Consider the following 21,294-nt stretch of genomic DNA (forward strand, 5'->3'; position numbering starts at 1 on the left):
CATATCACGACACACGATCCTTCCGTCACTGACTCACATCTAAATCTTGAATTAATGACGACAACCAAGCTCAATTTGGTATCTTTACAGATTTGGGGGGAATCGATAATGTAAATCCCAACAAAATAGGGTTTCAAACAACAACACACATTCAAAGTGGGAACGGCTCATATATGCGTACCCGTTTTCTGCGTGTGTTTACGGGTCGAATTCGGGTAAAAGGATGTCCATTGCTCTGTGTATCACGCACATCTCATTAGCCCATTACAATAAAAACAATAAAAAAAGAATAGAAACCCTTAGTGTACTTTCACACTGTGTGTCACAAAACCACACGCACACCGTTGCACATTCTCATCAAACGCGGGGCTAAAATATCACGTAAAGCACAGCTGTAACACTAATCAACAAAAACCAGTGGCAATTCCATCTTTTTCCAACACAAAGGACCAAATGGATCAGAAGAAAATTTTTGGGACTAAATGGAATACAAGTTCAACATTTAGGATTTATAGGTAACTTTCCCTTTAATTAATAGGATCTATATAATATATATTTTGGTAAATTATATTTTTAAAGATTTTTTTGACATGCTATCTAAAATTCTATTTTTAGAATAATTTTGTTAAAAGATTATTTATATAAAAATATATTATTTAATTGGGATTTTTATTGATAAATTTTATTTAGGAGTGTTCTAATTCAAGAAGTCCATAAAAGAAATTTATAACTCATTTAGTCCTATGTATTTATACATTTATTTCATAAGGTCATTTTTCTTAATTTACACTATTTTCTTAGACTCTTATACTCTTATATCTAATGTTGATATGCATTAACTAGACGCCACTATTTAATGTTGATATACATTACACATAAAAAAAATTAAACATGATTCTTTATTGATTGTCATTATGTTTTCGTAGTTCCTATGCGTCTAAATGTTGACTGTATATGATGACGTGAATGCCCACATCAAATGATGTGAATGTTTACACTAAAACATATGAATGTGAATACAAAATGATTTTATATTCAAATAAAAGTTTAGGTTTGTGATTGTGTAATTTGATGTAATATTGGTGTGAACCTTAACACCACCTTTATCACAAAGTTACACAACGTCATTTGATGTGAGCATTCACATTCACGTCATCTGATATGAACATTTACATTCACGTCATCTAATGTACACATTCACGTCATCACGTATAGTCAACATTTGGATACATGGAAACTACCAAAACATAATGATAATCAATAAATAACTATGTTTAATTTTTCGATGGTGTTACATGCACCAATTAGTGTACTAACTAGTGTATCAACTAGTGTTATGACATTATTACTAACCGCATTTATTATACACATTACAAATATCCAAAATTTCTAAAATGATGGCACATCATCTATTAGTACACTAATTAGTACATATAGTATTATTCTTAATTTTTGGTGTATAATATGAGTAATGCTAGGGATACCAAATTTTCTACCAAACAAATGACCAAATGTCTTACATGGGTGTGGGGTCCGCAAATTCGTGAACCTTACACCTATGTGACATATTTGATCATTTATTTAGTAGAAATTTTGGAACTTATAGCATTTTTTGTATAATATATATCAACATTAAATAGTAGTGTGCAGTTAATGTATTTTTTTGAAGCGAAGATCTGGTGAATAAAAATGATTTTATTTTTAAAATGAAAGGAGGGTACTTTGGTTTTATTAGGCTGAATGAGACCTAATAAGATAAATAAAAAATGATTTGATTAAAAACGGGATTTATGAAAAAAAAATTCCTATTTAATCACAGTACATTTTTCACTTATCAATTAATATCTGAGTTCTCATTTCACGCCCAAAACTTCCCCTAAATCTTCGGTTTCAATTTAACCCAATTATATATTTTTATTGCTATTTTGACTTTAGTATCTGAGACTTGTAGTCCGCAGATGATTCTTTGTTTTCTTCACCTTTAATTTAGAAAATTGGGCATTTACCAATCTCTGTTGTTTCTCATCAGTCTTCGTAATACAGAAAAAGGGCAAAAAAAGAGAAAGGAATTGGGAAGAAAAGAGTTGGGTTTTCTTTATTTATTTTTTCTTGTAAAATTTGTATTTTAATGTAATCTATTGATCAAAATTTTAATTCTTGAAGACATTTTTGTGTCTTTCCGTGATATGGGTTTTCAATTTTCCAAGAAAAATTGAAAGTCCATTAACGGATTCATGGGGTTGGAGTGATCACAAGACAATAAAAGAGCTGATTATGGGGAGTTTTCTTGGTGGGTTTGTCTTGCCTTCGCTGCTTTTGGCAGGTATGCTGTGAAGCCACATTTATCTATAATCTGTTTTTCTTTCTTTCTTTCTTTTTTTAAATAGATTTTTTTGGGCAAGATTTTTATTTGTGTTCTTCATTCTCGTGAAGTAAATGAGCCAGTGCTGTATTATGGAATTTCAATCTTTTTAGGTAGCATTTGTAATGACTACTTTCTAGATATATTGGTATAATGTGTTGGACCAATGTTCCTCTTTATTTGCTTTTGAAATTTTGCCAACTTCAGGAAACAAAAGCATTGGTTTCACTGAACTGGCTTTTAGATGTCTATGTCTGACTGTCAAACACATTGTTGAGTTATTCACTGAACTGGTTTTTGGATTAGGAATAATGTATAATATTTTAGACAATACAAATGATGGGTATGGTATTCGGAAGTGCTTGGAACATGTGGAGAATGTAATTTAGATGTTTATGTTTGATTGTAAAACACGTTGTTGAGTTATCCACTGACCTTGTTTTTTGATTAGGAATGATGGGTATAGTTATATTGGAAGTTCATGAAACAAAATCAAATAATACTGACAATACTAGTGATGCTTGCTGATGATAATACTGAATTTGTGGAACTTGAGGGAAATCTAATCTACTTTAAATGTTTATGTGTCTGACTTTAAAAATATCAGTAATAGGTCATTTACTGAACTAGTTCAATGTATACTGGATATTTGCTGAGAGGTTAGGTTTCTGTTAAAAATTAAATTGGGTTGTTCTATGGGATATAGACTTGTAATCCTTCATGGTTTGTGTCAAGAACTGTCGACTGAAATGTAGAAGCACATCTGAAGACCTGCTTCAAGTCATAAAAGCTGATTATTAATTCACTAGCCTTCCATTCCCTGTCCCCCCAAAACCATTGCTGTGTTGTCAATTTTCAGCCCTGATTAAGCTGCAGCAGGGAAACAGTTGAGCTCATCCAGTAACTGATGCAGTTAAAATTAGTGGATGTGTTAGTGGCATCAAAGATGCATAATTTGCACGCTAGTTAGGTGAGGCGGCTTTGGAAAGTGAGTGACTAGAATGATTTTAGAAAATGTGAACAGTAAGTCTTCTCTTAATTAAACAAAGGGACACATTTACTTTAGCCCATGTGGTATGGCTCCGGAGCACTTCCCCACCTGACATTTGAAAATAGCCAAAGACCACTCATGTGGTTTTGGAGTAAAGTGCTACCCTGAATCCGTTACGTTAGCTATGAAAGGGTGTGTATGCCCTATTTGTCTTCTTCTTCTTTTGATTCTTCTTTGCAAAAATTTAACATAATTTTATAATTTAAACCAGTGAAGCAAATATTTTATCTGAATTTCCCTAATTTTTAATTTAATCACATATTAAGCTATATGTGCACTGTGCGTGTATCATATATATACATATACATATAGGGGAGAGGGCGGGGAGGGGGAGGTGACTGGAGGTGGGGGAGGTAACTAGGGGTGGAAGATTTCAGGAACACCCGATTCACGTGCAGGGATGGCTGGTTGGCTGCTTGAAAGCTCCAATATTTATACCAAATAGTCCCCCTCGCCAGGGGTGGAGACAGGGGAGCTGGGGTACATCCAACGGAAGTTTCAACCAACCTTAAGAATCTAAGAAGTAATTCTAATATTTTTTTAGGGTGTTTGGATATTTATTTACTATTAGAATTACTTCTTAGATTCTTAAGGTTGGTTGAAACTTCCGTTGGATGTATGATGGCTTGAGGTCACAGCGAAGCCATTATTTAAAATTTTCTAGAGTGGCCCAATCTTATATTGTTGATCAGATATGGCCCATATGGGCACAAGAACAATGTTCACGTTAATTATCTTTGATGGTTATGAAGTTGATGATTGTTGACAAAAGTGGTGCAAATAGGAAGCTCTTTATGCATATAGAATCCAGTTTTTAATGATGTCACCTGTTTCTTCTCATACAGTTTGTAAGCAAAGCTGCAAAAATGATCACCTTGTCTTTATCTTAAATTACGTTAGTTTTAGTATGACTTGCCGTATATGCCGTATATGAATATATTTCTTGTATCCAAGTGAGCTCTAATTTCCTGAACTGCTGCTGTATTCTTTGCTGAATGCGTAATATATATACGTAGATACATGCTTACACATGAATTGTAACTGAGATAATGATTGCTTTTACCTTCTCTTCTCTTGCAGCTGCTTTGCTGAATTGGAGTTTGATATCTTTTGTTGATTTGGTAGCTTTTCTCCTTATTCGATTCACTGCTCCAAAAAGAGGTAGGCGACTTGTCTATATCTATCTTTTTTGATACCAGCATTGATCATCATTGACTTTCCTATATTATATGATATTAAATTTATGCTTGTGTGATGTTTTCATTATGGGTTTATGGTACAAACACTCCCTTCATTGGGGGGATGAGGGAGGTGTTATTAGTTGAGCAAACACTCACTTAGTGAGCAAATAACATGTGCATTTTTTGATTTTTAGGGTATGTTTGTTGTACGTTTCCATTTATTCTAGATAATTGAATGCAGAAAATTCAGAGGAATACCTGCATCTTTCATTTTCTTCCCCTTCATATTTACTGAATTTATCTCATTTTTATGCCAGACTTCCTTGAAAATCTTTGGTGCCTATCACTATTATATGGTGGATCTATTTTCACTTTTGTGTCATTTTGCCTTAATTCTTGTTTGTGGGAAGGGCTTTTCCAGTAGGCTGATGAATGTATTTAGAAGCTGCAAGGGTGCCTAACCTTTGCATCTCTTGGTCACCGATACCAATAATATTCTAATTGCTGAGCAGCAAAAGGGGAAGAAAAATATGTGGCTAGACGCAGCAGGCTTTTTTCATTAGAAGCAAAGTAAAAGGAAAATGTGCCTGATTTGACTGGTCTTGGTTGTTGTCTTACAGATCACTTTTTTGGTCATCCTTTTTTTTTTTTTTTTTTTTTTTTCCTTTTTACCCTTTTTTTTGAGGATCACAGAGAATTACTTCTGATGTGATTCTAGTCACTCTGTGAGACTTATTCATAAGACGCAAAGAAAGGAAAGGGCATAGAATGCTTCAAAACTTCTGGCATCTGCCTGTTTTTGGATGCCTAATGTAGCAGTAAATTATTCTTGCCCTTTATTTTAGTTGCAAGTGTTATGATTATGCAGTTGGAACTTGCAAGATAAAAGGTGCTCAGAATGTGGTGGGCATATGTTTGGTGCTGCTCAATGCTTGCTAATCAAAAGAAAAAAAAAAAATGAAAAAGAAAAGGTTATGGGTTGTTCCTTAGCCAGAGCAACATTAGGAAGTTCTTCAACATCCACCTATTGCTTGAATGGGATGTAGGAATTTCTACTATTTTGATCGGTTGTGTTTGGATCATGGATTTGCTAGGGATTTGGAAAAGGGAAAGGAAAAGGTTGTTATCAGGACATATGATGTGGAGAAACACTTCGATGTTATCACAGAGAGTTCGAAATACACAGGAGAAGGCCAGAGGGAAGTTCAAAGCACCTACCAGACCATGGAAGAAGCCTGAAGATACCCAGATGGGTGTCGGTTTGAGCCGAAAAACTCTAGGATGAGTGTCGGCTGGTCTGAAACCATCCAGAGAAGAGTCAGAAGAGCTTAACAGGCCCTGAACAGCAGCTGGAGGTCTTTTGCTGGAGCCAACAGGGTCTGGAACAGGTTGGGTAGTGACGGATAGTGGTCGGGTGGTGTATTGATGGTGGCTGGTGGCTGTGTGGGTGATGGGTTTAGGGTTTTGACTTTGATACCATGCTTATTTGAGAGAAAACTAACTTAGAGAATGATTAGACAATCACCCCTTTTTATATTGATAATAGGTAGCTTACAATGAAAACCTTGAAGGCACAATAAGGAAATAATAAAATGAGGAAATAACAGCTAATAGAATAAGAAAGTCCTAAGGCACTAATTAACGAATCAAAATATAATCTAAATAAGAAAACAAATAATAGAATGATCCTAACATATATTCTAACAAAGGTGAGGGAAATGGAAACAAAATTTAGCTTCACATTTCCCTCACCTTTTCTTTTCCCTTCCGAATCCCTACTTGAATCCGTGATCTAAATACAACCTTAAGTTCTCATCAGAGATGAAACCCATATATGCACTATCGATTCATCAAGAGCACTACTAGTATGGTACTTTAGAAAGAAGGGTTAAAGTAGGTGGTATGTTACCTAATACATCAATGTTTGTAAATGGTAGGACTGCAAACGAATTGCGTTGTTCATGAACAGCTCGATAGCTCATTTAAAGCTCGGTTCATTGACATTTTCTAAATGAACGAGCTCGAGCCAAACTTTTAGGCTTGTTTAGTAACACACTGGCTTGGCACGAATAGGCTCATGAACACAAGGTTGTATGATTCAAGTTATATTTTTAATAATACATCTATTTCATTTTTAATTCAATTTTGTGTGTGTGTGTGTGTGCGCACGTGCGCGCGCGCGATGTTTGTGCAAATTTACACATTAGATTGATGATTTTTTTAATAACATGAACATCTTTTTATATTTACCCATAACATCTCTTCCATCTCTTAATTTGGATTTAATGTAGTCTTCATATTCCTTGTTTGAACTCGAGCTTGAGCTTGGCTCCTTTATATAAAGTTCAACTCGAACTTGAGTTTACCAAACACTAGATGAGTTGAGCTTGGATATTTGAGCTCGAGTTCACCTAATATTTAGCGAGTGGAGTTCTAACACTCCAAAAATTGGCTCAGCTTGTTTCAGCCCTATTAGTGGTCATATTATGGTACATACTCTCACTGAACTCATTCCTCACTCAGTCCCAGTTCTAAAGTATATTTTTACTTCCATGTACTTTTGTTGTTGTTGTTGCTGCTGCTGGTGGCGGCAGTGGCAAGTGCTTATGGTCTTAGTTAGTGTAAGTCCTATGAAATTTGATTTAGTAATGTGGTGTTTTGTTGTATTTTCATAAATCCTGGATAGTTATGTACTTTCAATATGAGTATTGACAAATTTTATTCACCTTAATATACCACCCTTGTAGTCCCAATTGATTTCTAGGATTAGTGATTCTTGATTTGGCCAACTAAATGCTGAAGTTAGGTTTCAAAAGCTACTGTCAGAATGCTGAAGTTGGTCATTTGTATTTATTTGCTGGTTTCTTTTATGTCCTCTGATATGAAATTGAGTAGGTTAATAGAATTTCTACTGCAACTGATAGCCAAGTTTTGAGCTTTGAGAATGCCTATCTATTAGCACAAACATAAAAGAAATATAGTACAAAGTGCAAGAGGAAATGCCTTTCTAGCGAACAGCATATTAAATCATTGTAAAGACTTGTTATAAAAAAAACATGAAGCAATAAAAAGAAAAATGGAATCATACTTATGTTCCCGATGCAAGTTAAATTCTGAACGAGCGAAGGGCCACATAAGTATGTCGACTATCACCAATTAAAAATTACTGTTTCTTAAAGTTAGACCTCTTTCCCAGGCCTGATAATATTCTTCACCTCAAGTGAGTTCTTAGGTGGCACTTGAAATTAGCTTGTTTGGTTTCATAACTCAGAATTCACTTTTCAAAAAATTGGAATTTTTGTTTTTTGTGTTTTTTTAATTTTTTTAATTGATTTTTTTCATATTTTAAGTAATTTTTTTTAATTTTTAGATACACCTAACATAAATACACTTAAAAAGTATAATATTATTATATTTGTAAAAAAAATCTTTTAAAAAATCACTAAATACCAAAAGTACAAAAAAATACGAAAATTCAGTACGTTTTTCATATTCTTGTGTATTTATTGATTTTTTTAAAGTACTTTTTTTACAAATATTTTACTTTTTAGATACATCTAAGTAAGGTGCATCTAAAAAAGTAAAAAAATTGCTTAAAATTTAAAAAATATTCACTAAAAACAAAAAAAACATGAAAGACAAAAAACTCAATTTTCAAAAAATTAAATTTAGAAAATTGAAACCAAACACAGTTATTATCTTGATGCTTGTAAAATTGTTGCGGTGGCTATCTTTTACAATGCTTCTCCTGTTTGTCATGAATAATTTTAGTTTGCAACTATTTTTATCTTAATTGTACTAACATGTCCTTGATTCTCTGTAGGATTTCGTTTTCGAGGGAGATTTCTGTTATTGTGGTCTATTTTCATATTTTCGCTACTTTATATTCTTGCACAAGTAATATTTCTTATTTTATGGGCTATTGAGGATGGTAATTGGAGTATGGGAGATGCATGGTGGGCAAAGCTAATTGGATTGATGAAGTAAGGCTCATTTTTAGTTCTATTTCATTCTTTAATTTTTATATTACCTAGAAAATATGGTTACTGTATCCCTTTTGCTTGTCTGTGTTTTTATGCTCAAGCAGGTTTGACTCTTGGAGATCTCCCTTAGTAATCTATTTCTTGCTCGTACAACTATTAGTGGCTTTTGTTGCTTCTGTTGAAATCCGTGGGGACAATTATGGTCTGATTCCACCTCAAGATTCATGTTGGGGATATCTCTCATCCGTCATTGATCAGATTGGTTTGTGACTAGTTTATTGCAGCTTTAGTTTTTGCGAAGTTTATTTGTATTCCTTGTTTCTATTCATTTTCTTTATTCATATGTATATACAATTGCGTCACATAACAATTGAAAATTTGTTAAGCATTTGACATCCTGATTACGCATCCTCTAGCCTTACGTAAGGTGGGGGTGGTGGGAATACAGGGAATTCTTTTGGAAGGATAAAATGCTATGAAGTGCTTCTAGGGTGAGCCATAGGGTCACAAGTTGCATTAGTGTCTTAGATATGGTGGATGGATGGGGTTGAGACATTAGCTGTAGTGGGATCTTAGGGTTGATGGGTGCTAGCTAGGTGGGCAAAGTAACTGGTGTTGTGTTTAGTTTAGCAGTCAATTAATTTTAGACTAAGAAGAGGGAAAATTCTTGTAAGGTTCACAAAATTGGGAGTCCATGGCATAAGAGAGTGGCAAACATAATAATAATAAGAGAACAAAAAATCGGACTTCATTATTAGTTTGTTAGATCTTTAATCACTTGTTACTAGTCTTGTTTTATATTTTGGTTACTAAAGTTGCTGATGGAGAGTAAAGCATTCATACCAATTGCTGAACTAAAAGCATTCATTTTCAGTTGCATCTCATCATAAATTAAATTCTTTTGTGTGTTTTGCCACATGGAAGGTTCTCATCTTAGGGTTGCTTTCTGCTTGCTGTTACCCGCAATTCAACTTCTTTTGGGAATTAGCAACCCCTCTTGGGTTTCTCTGCCATTTTTCATTTGTAGCTGTATTGGTCTTGTGGATTGGTCCTTGACAAGCAATTTTCTTGGCCTTTTCAGGTAATTGCTTTGTGAATCTTATTCTTTGCTTCCAGTAATTAGTGTTTATTTCTTTTAATTTTTCCTTCCTTTTTTATTTTTTGTTTTAATTTTTTTATTGGATAATTAGTGTTTATTTCTTTTAATTTTTCCTTCCTTTTTTTAAATTTTTTGTTTTAATTTTTTTATTGGTCCGCTGCTAGCCTGCTATACTCTTCAGTTGCATATGTTTGACTATATGGTTTTTGAAGGTGGTGGAGGTCTCTTTGGCTATATGCAGGCTTCAACATTTGCCTACTTTATGTGTATCAGCTCCCTATAAGTCTCCCAGAAATATTACGTTGGATTACTGAATTTATTGGTCTCTACAAAATATCTGCTAAATCTGAGTGGCCGGAAATTTGTTGTGGTCTTTCTCTTGTTGTGTTCTACTTCATGGTATGCACATGTTTCTTCAACTCCTGTACCTTGCATTTAGTTCTACACTAGTGTACAAGTTGCTAGGGAAGTGCAAATATGATTATTTTTCATATTTTCGAAATTGAAGTTCTGCAAATCTACTGGGGTTAAATTCTTATTTTATTGGAAAAAAAGTGTCATTTGGATTTAGTTGCTTGTTCGATCTGTTAATTTGGGTGTTAACTTCTTATTTTATTGGAACAAAGTGTCATTTTGGATTTAGTTGCTCATTCGATCTGTTAAGTTGAAACATCCATCAAAAGATCTATATTTCATCCATGTTGAGGTGGGCTTGGAAAAACTAGTTTTCAGTCAAAGTAGTGCAAATAGCCTCTGTTCTTCTTCCGTTAAAGCAATTGAACAAGAACTTTTAATCCAAGCATATTTAATCAGATAAATCAAAGTTAATTAACCAAATAAGTACGAATAATGAAGTAGAGGGAATCACAAGAGACAAGGTTTTAACATGGAAAATCCAAACTCAGGAAAACACAACAAACATCTAGTACAAACTTAAAAGATCCATATGCCAAAGACCCTACCTAGCAGTTTCCTAGTTTTGATGTACTTTTAATTAGCCAATTTTCACTAGCTGCGTCAAATCAAATCCACATGATCACGATGCACGTGCTCTAAATACATATGCAGTAAGAGCCACTAAAGGTGCCTCTTCCAACTTTCACACTTATTAGATTTCTTGTAACCTCTTTCAAGAATATGAAAGATGCTATATGAATATATAAAGCTCTCTCGGATTTCTTATGTTCGCAATGTATGCTATAATATGCTCAGGAAACCCTAACATGTATGCCAAGACTCCAGTATGTAGTAGTAGGAAGACTTAAGTGCACAAGGAATACAAATTTACAAGAATTCTGTTCTTGACATGCTCAGGAACTACCCTATTCAATCGTGCAAGATACTGTTCCAAATAATAATTTGAAACTGACCAATCACGAAGTCCAAAAATAAAACCTACTTGGTCCTAACATCATGTCCACTAGTTAAGGAACAAAATTTGTTTAGTTTCTATCAAAATGGCTAAAACATTTTCGTTTCCTAGGAAACCAAAATGGTAAATTTGTTGAATACTGAAATTCCAATTTTTTCCACCGAAACATACCAAAATACAACCAAACAATATGAAACATACCGAAACAATGAATTGCTTAAACACTTATGAAGAATATCCAACAATGATCATTTGTAACTACCTTTGTTGTCAAAAAAAATATTTTTGAATAAAGAAAACTATAAATTTATTAGAGAATCTGATAAACTAGTTAGGAGAAAAGGCAAGATAGAGAAGAGACGATTAAGTCACTTAGGGCTGGTTTGGCAAATGATTTTTAGTAGTTTTTTTTTCTTTCTTTTTTTTTTAATTTTTTTTTAATTTTTTTTATCGACAACAAGAAAGGTATTTTATAAATATATAAAAAGATACAACAAGAGGACAAGAGGTCCTCTACACTAGATCATACAAAATACCAAAAAGGAAAAGGGCAAACGAAGCCCTTAACCCTCCGATCTTTTGAAATAAGAAAAAGTGGAACCCCTTTAAAAGGAGTGGAAACGGATAGTATAAAGTTGTTGCTAAAAAAGCTAAAGCGTTTGGTAAATTCTAAAAAAGTTGATTTTGTTATTGGGAAAATTCAAGCAGGGTTTGGAATTTTTTTTAAATTTTTTTAGATCCTTCTAGAGTAGGACCTGAAGAGTAAAAAAATTTAATAAAATTTTACCAAAGAATAAGATGGGTTGGTTAACCTCTGATCGATGCCTATACATGGTTCTTGTGTCTGTGTTATACATTATCGTTTGCTTGGTTTAAGGATAGTTGTTAATTTTCTTTTATATGATTATATTCAGCTATCTTGCATTAAACGTGATTTGGAGGAAATGGAATTTATTATGTCCATGAGAGAAAGCAACTTGACTGAGCAGCTTCTTCCCTCGAAGCATTCTTTTTTTATTCGAGAGTCAAGGTAATTGACCTGGGACATCTTGTCATTTTGTTTTGTTACTAATTAATCGTTGTGATTATCCATACTTCAATTTTGCGTGAACTGTGTCCACGCCTATGTCTGTTTCAAATATAAATCTTCAAAGCAGAACTTCAATGCCCCATGTCTTGCTTGCTAGCTTGCTGAATTGGTTTGATGATTTGCAGGTCTGGTGTAAGAGATACCAATGTTTTACTAAGGGGATCAGTTTTTCGGACCTTTAGCATCAATTTTTTCACGTATGGTTTCCCGGTACATATTCTTAAACTACATATTGTCATCAATTTTGATTTGTCTCTGCTCTATTTGACCAAACTGAAGGCATGTATGAAGATAATGATGCTGGATATTGATTTGACCTTTAAATGACATATTTTCTGAAGACTAATGAAAACATAGCGAGATTCTCTGCTGCTAATCAACATTGGGGGCTTTTTGGCAGATACCTCTGCTATGGTTACTCCAGGCATAAGAACCTACTCAAGAAATTGAACTTCAATTTGTACATTATATGTAATCAATGTAGTTGCTAGAAAACATAATTTTTTTTATATTATTATTATTAGTACCTATGTTACACAGGCGCATTGTTCACATGAAAGATATGTATTAGATGCACATAGTGTAGGTATGCGATATCCATCCAATATACTCAATAGGACATGAGCTAATCTGCACCTGCAGGACCCCACTGCCGCAAGTGTGGAACACTCACCAAGGTGTTCCTTTTCCAAATTTGATTCTAAGTCCAGATTTTACATCTACAAGTCCAAAACTCATTCATGGAAAGATATAATCAATAAACAAGGTTTAACACTACATTAACTAGTTTGAATAGGTCCGTGGCAAGGAAGGTGGCAGATTGTCGTTTCAAATTGTGGTGACGACAGGGAAGCGGCATGAACAGATCTTTATATTGATGTCTGCCTTTGGCGATGGCTGGGAGGGGGTGGCTCTAGTTATAGAAGGCTTTGGGATGCATGATGTAAGGGTGACGTAACATGGTGGCTCGAAGAAGATGACTCCTACTTCTGGGCCGACGCTATTGGCCCAATCATTGTTAGTCAGAAAAGGCCGTTCACACTGAGGTGGAGGTTAATTGGTTCCGGCTATTGGATAGATTGTTGGCGGGCACGTTGGCAGGAATGGGTGGCAAGGGCTTGAGTTTTGCTGCTATGGTTAAATGGGTTGATTGCTGGTGGCAACAATCGGGAAAGGTAGAGGTGCGACTGTTGGAGGATAAGGCTTTCCTGTTTGTTCTGGCGACCAGAAGTCAGGTGGAGGCGTTGATGCGATGACAATGGATAGTGGGTAGGTGTGATCTACTGCTGGAATGGCGGTCACCACTAACCTTATGTACTTCGGGGAAGATGTCAAAGCCTGAGAAGAGTGTCTGGATTTGGGTAATGGGTCTGCCTATTCACTTTCATGGGAAAGAGGTGTACCGTGTCATTGGCGATTGATGTGGTGGCTTTGTGGAAGCGGATGAGTCACCGGTGGACCTGAGCTTTGTTCGGCTACGAGTGAGATGTTTGGAGCACACACCGGCACGAGTCTCACTCCGATAGGGGATGTGGCAGTTCTCGCTACCAGTATGGGTGGAGGCAGACCCGACGGTAAAGCTGGTGTCACTGTCGGTCGAGAGGGATGGTAGATATGGTTTGTACAAGGAAAGGAGAAATCTTTTGCAATCAGATTAAAAATTGATGCGGATTTATGGGGTGAATGATTATCTACACAGATTTAGGATTTGGGGGGACATTGGGTAGCCGGGGCAAACGACCCAATTTTCGAGGGTTGTTGTGGGCCAACTAAGGAGGTATAAGGGGGAACGGTTGGGCCCTGTAGAGGCCCAAGATGCTTGGAAAGGAGAGGTGGGCCCAAAGAGTTGGGTTGGGGTTGAAAAAATGAGGTTTCAAGAGTTGGGCTGTGAGAATCCTGAGGAGGGCAATCCAATTCGTGACTTATGCCTACGGGGTAGCGATGTAGGCCAACATGTATTAACCAAAGCTAACCTAGACCTAACAAATCTGGGGTGGGTTAAAACGACAAAGGATTTGCAAGGGACAATGCACACTCAGTTGATGTCAGTCGGGTGGTAGTGGAAGATGACGACGACTAATGTCGACGGTTAGAGATGAAGTTGGGGTTGGAGCTGGTGGTTCATCGAGATTCTACTGTTGATGGGTTTGGATTGAGGTTGGTGTCTGATGTTGACGGGGCTAGCTCACAGTCGGAGAGCTTGGATGCTGCAGGTGGAGAGGATTATCCAGAAACGGAGACGCCTGGAGGTGCTTGCTGGGTCGACAGTGATGGGCAAGGGAAGGATAGTGGTGATAAGACGTTGCCAATGGTGCTGCATCGTCTAGCGGTGGAGGCTGGCCTATCGGAAAAGATTCTGGGGCAGAACCGAACCACAGTTGATGCCAAGAATGGGCTGAATGGGGATGAGGTGCTGTCGGCTGAGGCAATGTCAAAGTGGGTGCTTGAACGCATCAGTGAAGTTAGTAGGTGCCTGGGGTTGTCTTTTGCAGGCCACGAAGTTGAGGCTCTACAATTGTTTTCAACAGTGGAGGCATTGCGGCGGGAAGGGGCTCCTAACAAGGGGATCGTCACGCCTTTCGCTTATTGTAATCAAAATCGGGGGCTTGGGAACCTGGAATGTTCTGTTAATTATGACCATGGAGCGAAAAATGTAGGACGGGGTGTTAGAGGAGATCACAGGGGACCGTTGTTTTTGAAATGAAGTTAAAAATACTATCATGGAATGTGCAGGGTTTAAATGATACGGATAAACGGGTGGCGGTGATGGCAGTGTTGCGAAATGCAAAAGTTGATGTTGTATGTTTACAAGAAACAAAGATGGAAGTGTTGAGGATGGAGGTGATTCGGGAAGTTGGGGGGGGGGGGAGATTTGTGGTGTGGACATATTTGCTGACGTTAGGAATAACTGGTGGGGTTCTTCTTTGTTGGGACAAGAGGGTAATGGTTAAGGAGGAGGAGGAGGAGGAGGTCGAGGGTTTTTCAATGTCTTGTTTATTCCAATGTATGGAGGACAACTTCCAGTGTGGTTTCACTAGGGTGTACGGCCCAGTACAGACTTTAGAACAGGGAATGTTCATGGAGGAGCTGGAGAATATTGCATTTCGGTTGAATGTCCCATGGTGTGTGGGGGGGACTTTAATGTTGCCGGGTGGCTATCAGAGAAGGTGAGGAATACTCGGGTGTCAGGCTCAATGCGGCTTTTTGTTCCTTTATAGACAATTTGCAGCTGGTTGATTTACCTATTCAGGAGGAAAGCTTCACCTGGTCAAATGGGCAGAGCTTGTCTCGAATTGATCAATTTTTGGTTACTGGGAGTTGAAAGGAGCATTTTTCGGGAGTTGTTTAGATCCGGCTCCCTCGGTCAGTGTTTGACCATTGGCCTATTGTGCTTGATAGTGGGGGGAGTCGTTGTGGTCCAATGCCGTTTCGCTTTGAGAATATGTTGCTGCAAACGGAAGGCTTCATAGAATTGGTTCGCTGCTGGTGGAGTAATTATGTGTGTTCTAGTTCTTAGTTGTGTGTTGGCTCATAAATTGAAAATGCTCAAGGAAGATTTGAAAAAGTGGAATAAGGAGGTGTTTGGCCGGTTAAAGGGCCAAAATGTGGAGGTGGTGTCCTTAATCCAATCCTTAGATGAGCTTAGAGGTCCAAGGGGGGTTGTCTAGTGAGGATGTTGTCAGAAAGGAGGCGGCCAGACAAGACTTTGTCCGTATTGCCCAATTGGAAGAGGTGTATTTTAGACAGAAATCTAGATGTTTGTGGTTGAAGGAGGGGGATCGGAATACAAAATTTTTTCATCGGATGGCGAATGCATATCGTCGAGCCAATCAGATCAATAGGATATGGGTGGGTGGCCGAGATTTGGACACGGATGAGGAGATCAGGGAAGGGGTTGTGGGCTTCTATCAGCATTTGTTTTGACCCCAAGAAGGGGCGTGGTAGTCGGGTTTGGATGGGGTTCAGTTTGATAGGATAGTAGGAGAGGATAGGGTGATGTTGGAGCGTGCTTTTACGGAGGAGGAGGTGTTTGGGGCGCTATGGGCCATGAATGGTGACAAAGCCCCAAGTCCATATGGTTTTACTATGGCTTTCTTCCAGTACTGCTGGAGTGTGGTTAAAGCGGATGTGATGGCAACTTTGGACGCTTTTTTTTTGTATCTGGGTAGTTTGAGAAAAGTTTAAATGTGATATTTTTGGCTTTAATTCCTAAGAAAGGGGGACCGGAGGATGTCCGTGACTTTCGGCCTATTAGTTTGTTGGGAAGTGTGTACAAATTATTGGCTAAGGTGCTAACAAATGGACTTAGAGAAGTTCTGCAGGATATTGTGTCTGAGTCTTAGAATGCGTTTGTTGGGGGTAGATAGATTTTGGATACAGTTTTGGTTGCCAATGAATGTGTGGATTCGCGGCTTCATCAAGGGCGTTTTGGTTTGATTTTCAAATTGGATATTGAAAAGGCATATGACAATGTTAGTTGGGAGTTTTTGTTGTATGTGCTGGATCGTATGGGCTTTGGGGAGATTTGGCGCCAATGGATCTTGTTTTGTGTCTCAACTGTGAGGATGTCTATCCTGATTAATGGGACTCCAGCGGGGTTTTTTCCGACATATTGAGGTCTTCGGCAAGGGGATCCTTTGTCTCCTCTGTTATTCATTTTAATGATGGAGACGTTGAATAGATTGTTAGATAAAGCAGTGTGGGAGGGCCTTTTGGAAGGTTTTACTGTGGGATCATTGTTTGGGGCGACTATTGGTGTGTCTCATCTGCTATATGCGGATAATGCATTGATTTTCTGTTGTGCAGAGGAGGAGCAAGTGGGGTATCTAAGATGTGTTTTGCTTTGTTTTGAGGCGGTGTCGGGCCTCCGAGTTAATTTGTGGAAGTCAGAGCTTATCCTAGTTGGGGAGGTTATTAGGTTGCCAGCTCTAGCAAAGATCTTGGGTTGTAAGGTTTTGAGTTTGCCAGTATCATATTTGGATTTGCCGTTAGGGGCTTCATTCAAGGTAAATGGGGTGTGGAAAGGCATGGTGGAACGTGTTCAGCGTCGTTTGGCGGGGTGGAAGAAGCAATATCTTTCAAAAAGGGGGAGATTAATGTTGATTAAGAGCGTGTTGAGTAGCATTCCGACCTACTTCATGTTTGTGCATGTTATTCTAGTATCGGTGGCGCAATGGTTAGAGAAGTTTCAAAGGGATTTTCTGTGGGGTTGTGGAGGAGATGAGTTCAAGTACCATGTGGTTGATTGGGGACGGATTTGTCAACCTAAGAAAATAGGGGGTTTTGGGGGTTAGGAAGCTAGTGATTTTTAATAGTGTCTTGTTAGGGAAGTGGCGATGGCGTTTTGCTTGGGAGCATGATAGGCTTTGGCGTAAGGTGGTGGCTGCCAAGTATGGGGTGGGAAGGGGGGATTGTGTCTCTGGTGATGTGGCTAGTACTCATTAGTGTGAGCTCTAAAAAGGGATTTGGATGGAGAGGGTGGAATTTTGGAATTGGGTAGGTTTCAGGGTGAGGGATGGGGTGAGGGTATGGTTTTGGAAGGATAGATGGTGTGGTGGGATTTTAGTGGACGCCCGTTTTCCTTTGATTTTCAATATTGTGGTTGATTAAGAAGCTGCAGTGACATCCTTTATGGGGGGTGGGGGTGTGGTGGTTTGGGATATTCAGCTGCGGCGGCAGGTGCAAGATTAAGAGGTTGCTGAGTTGGTGGAGTTGTGGGACTGTGTTATGGTATGGAATGTGGTGGGGGCAAAAGGGGCGGCTTTCAGTTTCATCATTTTATAGGGGTTTGGTAGGGGATTTAGAACCAGTTTTTCCTTGGAAGAGTGTTTGGGTGCTAGGTGTTTTGTCTAAGGTGGCTTTCTTCATGTGGACGGCAACTTTGGCGTGGAATCTCATGTTGGATAATTTGATGCGGCGTGCACGTATGCTAGTGAATCGGTGTTGTATGTGTTGTGCTACTGCGGAGTCGGTGGACTATTTGTTTCTCCATTGTTCAGTGGTTTCGTGGTTGTGGGGTTTTATTTGTTCGCTCTTTGGAATTGCTTGGGTTCAATTGAAGGGAGTGGTGGATATGTTATGGGTTTGGTTGGGTGTTCGGCTGGAGTATTGGCGGCGGCGAGTGTGGTCGTTGGCGCCGGCTTATTTGATGTGGCTTATTTGGTTGGAGCAGAATAGGAGGACCTTTTTAGAGGTTCATCATGGTGTGTCTTGGTTAGAGAATCGTCTTCTTGTAGTTATATATAGTTGATTGGAGAGGAAGGTTGATCGACATATTTGTTTTTTAGATTTTCTAGATGATGTGATTGGCTAATGTTTGCTTTGTTTTTCCCTAATTGGGGTTGACATTTTGTATTCTTTGCATCATCTTGATACTTTCTTATAATATTTACTTATTTAGCAAAAAAAAAACTAGTTTGAATATGACCAATGCTAGACAACACCAGTGCACTTATATAAGAGGGTTCAAGTCGGGTTTAAGACCCTAGACACTACATAGATTTTCCTCTTAGATTCACTTACTAAGGTTAGGTTTTAGCATACAATTTTCAATTCTCTCAATCCTCCATCAAATAGGTAAAGTACATATATTGCTGTTATTTTTATCTTCTGCCAGCACAAGGGTCTACAAACTAAGGCTTTAAATTTGACTAATTGACCTTTTTGAACCTACTATGGTTACACAGGAAGGCACAATAACATAACCAGCCCATATACTTGCAAGTTGCAACAATAAAATACTATTACACCACAACCTTATAAAATATCAAACACCCTTGATTCTTTGAGAAGACATCATAAAATTGAATATAAACTTTCTCATCTACTAGTCCTTGTTAACCAAGGGTGCTAGGAGGGTTGGACTGGATATAGACATGACCTTTGGCATTAATTGCATAAAGTGGTTGGTCTCATATGAAATTTTTGTTCTCACACTTAACTACTCAAGCATTTAAAAAGTTAAAAATAAATAAATAAAATCAATCTGGCGGCAAAGTAACTTAAAGAAAAAATAGAGATTGATATAAATTATATTGAAAATTAATTGCACAAGGGCCAAAGTGGTGTGCATGTGAAAATTTCAATCTCCCATTTTCTTATTATACTATTTAAATGTTAATTGCATAAATGTTTTGGCCGTTTTGATGGAAACAAATGAAAATTTCATTCGCTCTCACCTACCATACATTGGTAGAAAGAACAAGAAAATGCCATTCCTGTCCTCCTTCAAAAATAGTGTTCTCCGTCCATCGCTGAACTGACCCACCTAGATGCGTGACAGGAGTCCACTTTCCAATACTGCTATGCCTTGTGGAAAATGGGTGCCCATACCACCTCCTATGGGAGATAAGAGTCCCACAATGCGCTTCAAATGCTTCTATATTGATGCAAATAGGGGCAGCAAAACAAGAAACTCTTATAGAAGGCAGCAAATAGGTGAACATATGCAACAAACAATGAACTTGCAAATAAATCTCCCAAAAAGACGAAATATATCTCTAACACCCTCAAAATATAACCTATCTAACAAAAAAACCCCAATGTCCCCAAAAAACCCTCACACCGCTTTAACTAGGCTACTCAAGGCTTAACACCTTAAAATGACAAAAACACCCTTCGCCAAAGATGGCCATAATTATTATGCTGTGTACATATTTACATGGTTTGCATCATACATCACAATCCTACAAAGATTTGGAAAAATATCTGTCAAAAGCCTATGGCTACACCACTCATACTGCCAAAACTTCACTTTATACTCACTCCCCCCACTCTAAAGCTCGTACTTATAAAAATCTTCCCTCTCCTTCATACTGTTTTTCCTTAATAACACTGTAGTACCAAGCCCCCCAATCATGCCCATATTTCCCATCAATCACCCTTCTTTAGGCTTTCTTTTTCCCAAGCAAACCTACACCAAATCTTACCTAACATTGCCTTTTCATTCTTGTACATTGCTTATTAATATTGTGGCTCTTCCATGCTATGTCTCAGAACCTCTTAAATCCAGTCCTTATTGAACACCTCGAACCTAAGGGATTCCCAAGCGACCCTCTCCAAAGGTAAACATACCTAATCCTACCATACAAGAAGGTACATAAGCTCCTTTCCAAGCTCGCTCCAAAGAAAATCTCTTATCAATTTGTCTAGTTGGCTAACCAAAAAATAAGAATCGTGAAGAGAGATAAGTACGTTAGAAGATCTGGAGAGATACCCTAGGTACTATCTGTTCCATGTAGCCAACCTCTTCTCGTATCTTTCCACCCTCATCCCACACCACGTTATTTTTAGAGGATGATCCCAATGGTAGTCCTAGATAAGTAGAAGGCAACTAGTGTTGAGTTAGGAATTTGGCTTAGAGGGGGCAACATTAAGTCAAAGAGTTACATCTTTTATACAAAACTAACAATGCACTCCTAAGTAAAAATTATTTTCTCCATGTATATACATGTTTTATGTAAATATGCAAATATCACAAAATTTAAATACCAAAATTTGAAAATTAGACCATCTCCAACGCTTCACCAAACCTGGCATTAAATTTAAAATTTGGTGAAAAAGCCACTTTTTTGACCTCCAACGGTTTCACCAAATCGATATCAAATTGAGAATTCACCAAACCTTTCACCAAAATGAGAACAGGCGCAGCATTTCACCAAATCACTATTCCTGACTGTTGGGGGAAACCAACCGGTCGACCAGCCGGTTGACCAACTGGTCGACCACTAAAGGGTTCAAACAGTTCAAAAAAAAAGTTCAAACAGTTCAAAAAAAAAATTTTTTTTTTTTTGCCTTACCGGTCGACCAACCGGTCGTCCCGGAAAAAGGTTCAGACAGTTCACTGCAATGGTTCAAACAATTCAAAAAAAAAATTTTTCCTTCACCGGTCGGTCGACCAACCAGTTGTCCCAGTGCAGATTTAATGAAAATTTGATTTGATGAACCATTGGAGCCCTCCGTATCAGAATGAGAAAAAAGTCACTTTTTTACTCAGATTTGATGAAAATTTTGATGAACCGTTGGAGATGCTCTTAGTTGTTAAACAAACTAGTAAATTCGTTTTAACAATCTTTTGTTGCAATTACTCATTACCATATTGTAAAGAAAGTTTGTAACCAAAAATACAATAGGAACAATTTACAATTTCACTGGACA

At 37.6% G+C, this 21,294-nt stretch overlaps 1 protein-coding gene across 4 annotated transcripts in view; it reads left to right on the plus strand.

The window, feature by feature from the left end:
- Positions 1–1,807: 1,807 nt before the first annotated feature.
- LOC114290702 (piezo-type mechanosensitive ion channel homolog) overlaps positions 1,808–21,294 on the plus strand; it is a 36,789-nt gene continuing 17,302 nt past the window's right edge. For 3 of the 4 annotated variants that reach the window (XM_028234650.2, XM_028234651.2, XM_028234652.2), the window contains exons 1-8: positions 1,818–2,323; positions 4,494–4,574; positions 8,418–8,577; positions 8,682–8,839; positions 9,502–9,658; positions 9,889–10,075; positions 11,963–12,078; positions 12,264–12,348. In XM_028234650.2, the coding sequence (XP_028090451.2) occupies positions 2,275–2,323; positions 4,494–4,574; positions 8,418–8,577; positions 8,682–8,839; positions 9,502–9,658; positions 9,889–10,075; positions 11,963–12,078; positions 12,264–12,348 (993 nt within the window). In that variant the 5' untranslated portion in view covers positions 1,818–2,274. Of the gene's footprint in view, positions 2,324–4,493; positions 4,575–8,417; positions 8,578–8,681; positions 8,840–9,501; positions 9,659–9,888; positions 10,076–11,962; positions 12,079–12,263; positions 12,349–21,294 lie in introns of all 4 variants that reach the window. The other variant, XM_082899599.1, reaches the window with a different exon arrangement.

Source organism: Camellia sinensis, chromosome 12, assembly GCF_055761805.1.
Source record: "Camellia sinensis isolate YWXY chromosome 12, ASM5576180v1, whole genome shotgun sequence".
Lineage (NCBI taxonomy): Eukaryota > Viridiplantae > Streptophyta > Magnoliopsida > Ericales > Theaceae > Camellia > Camellia sinensis.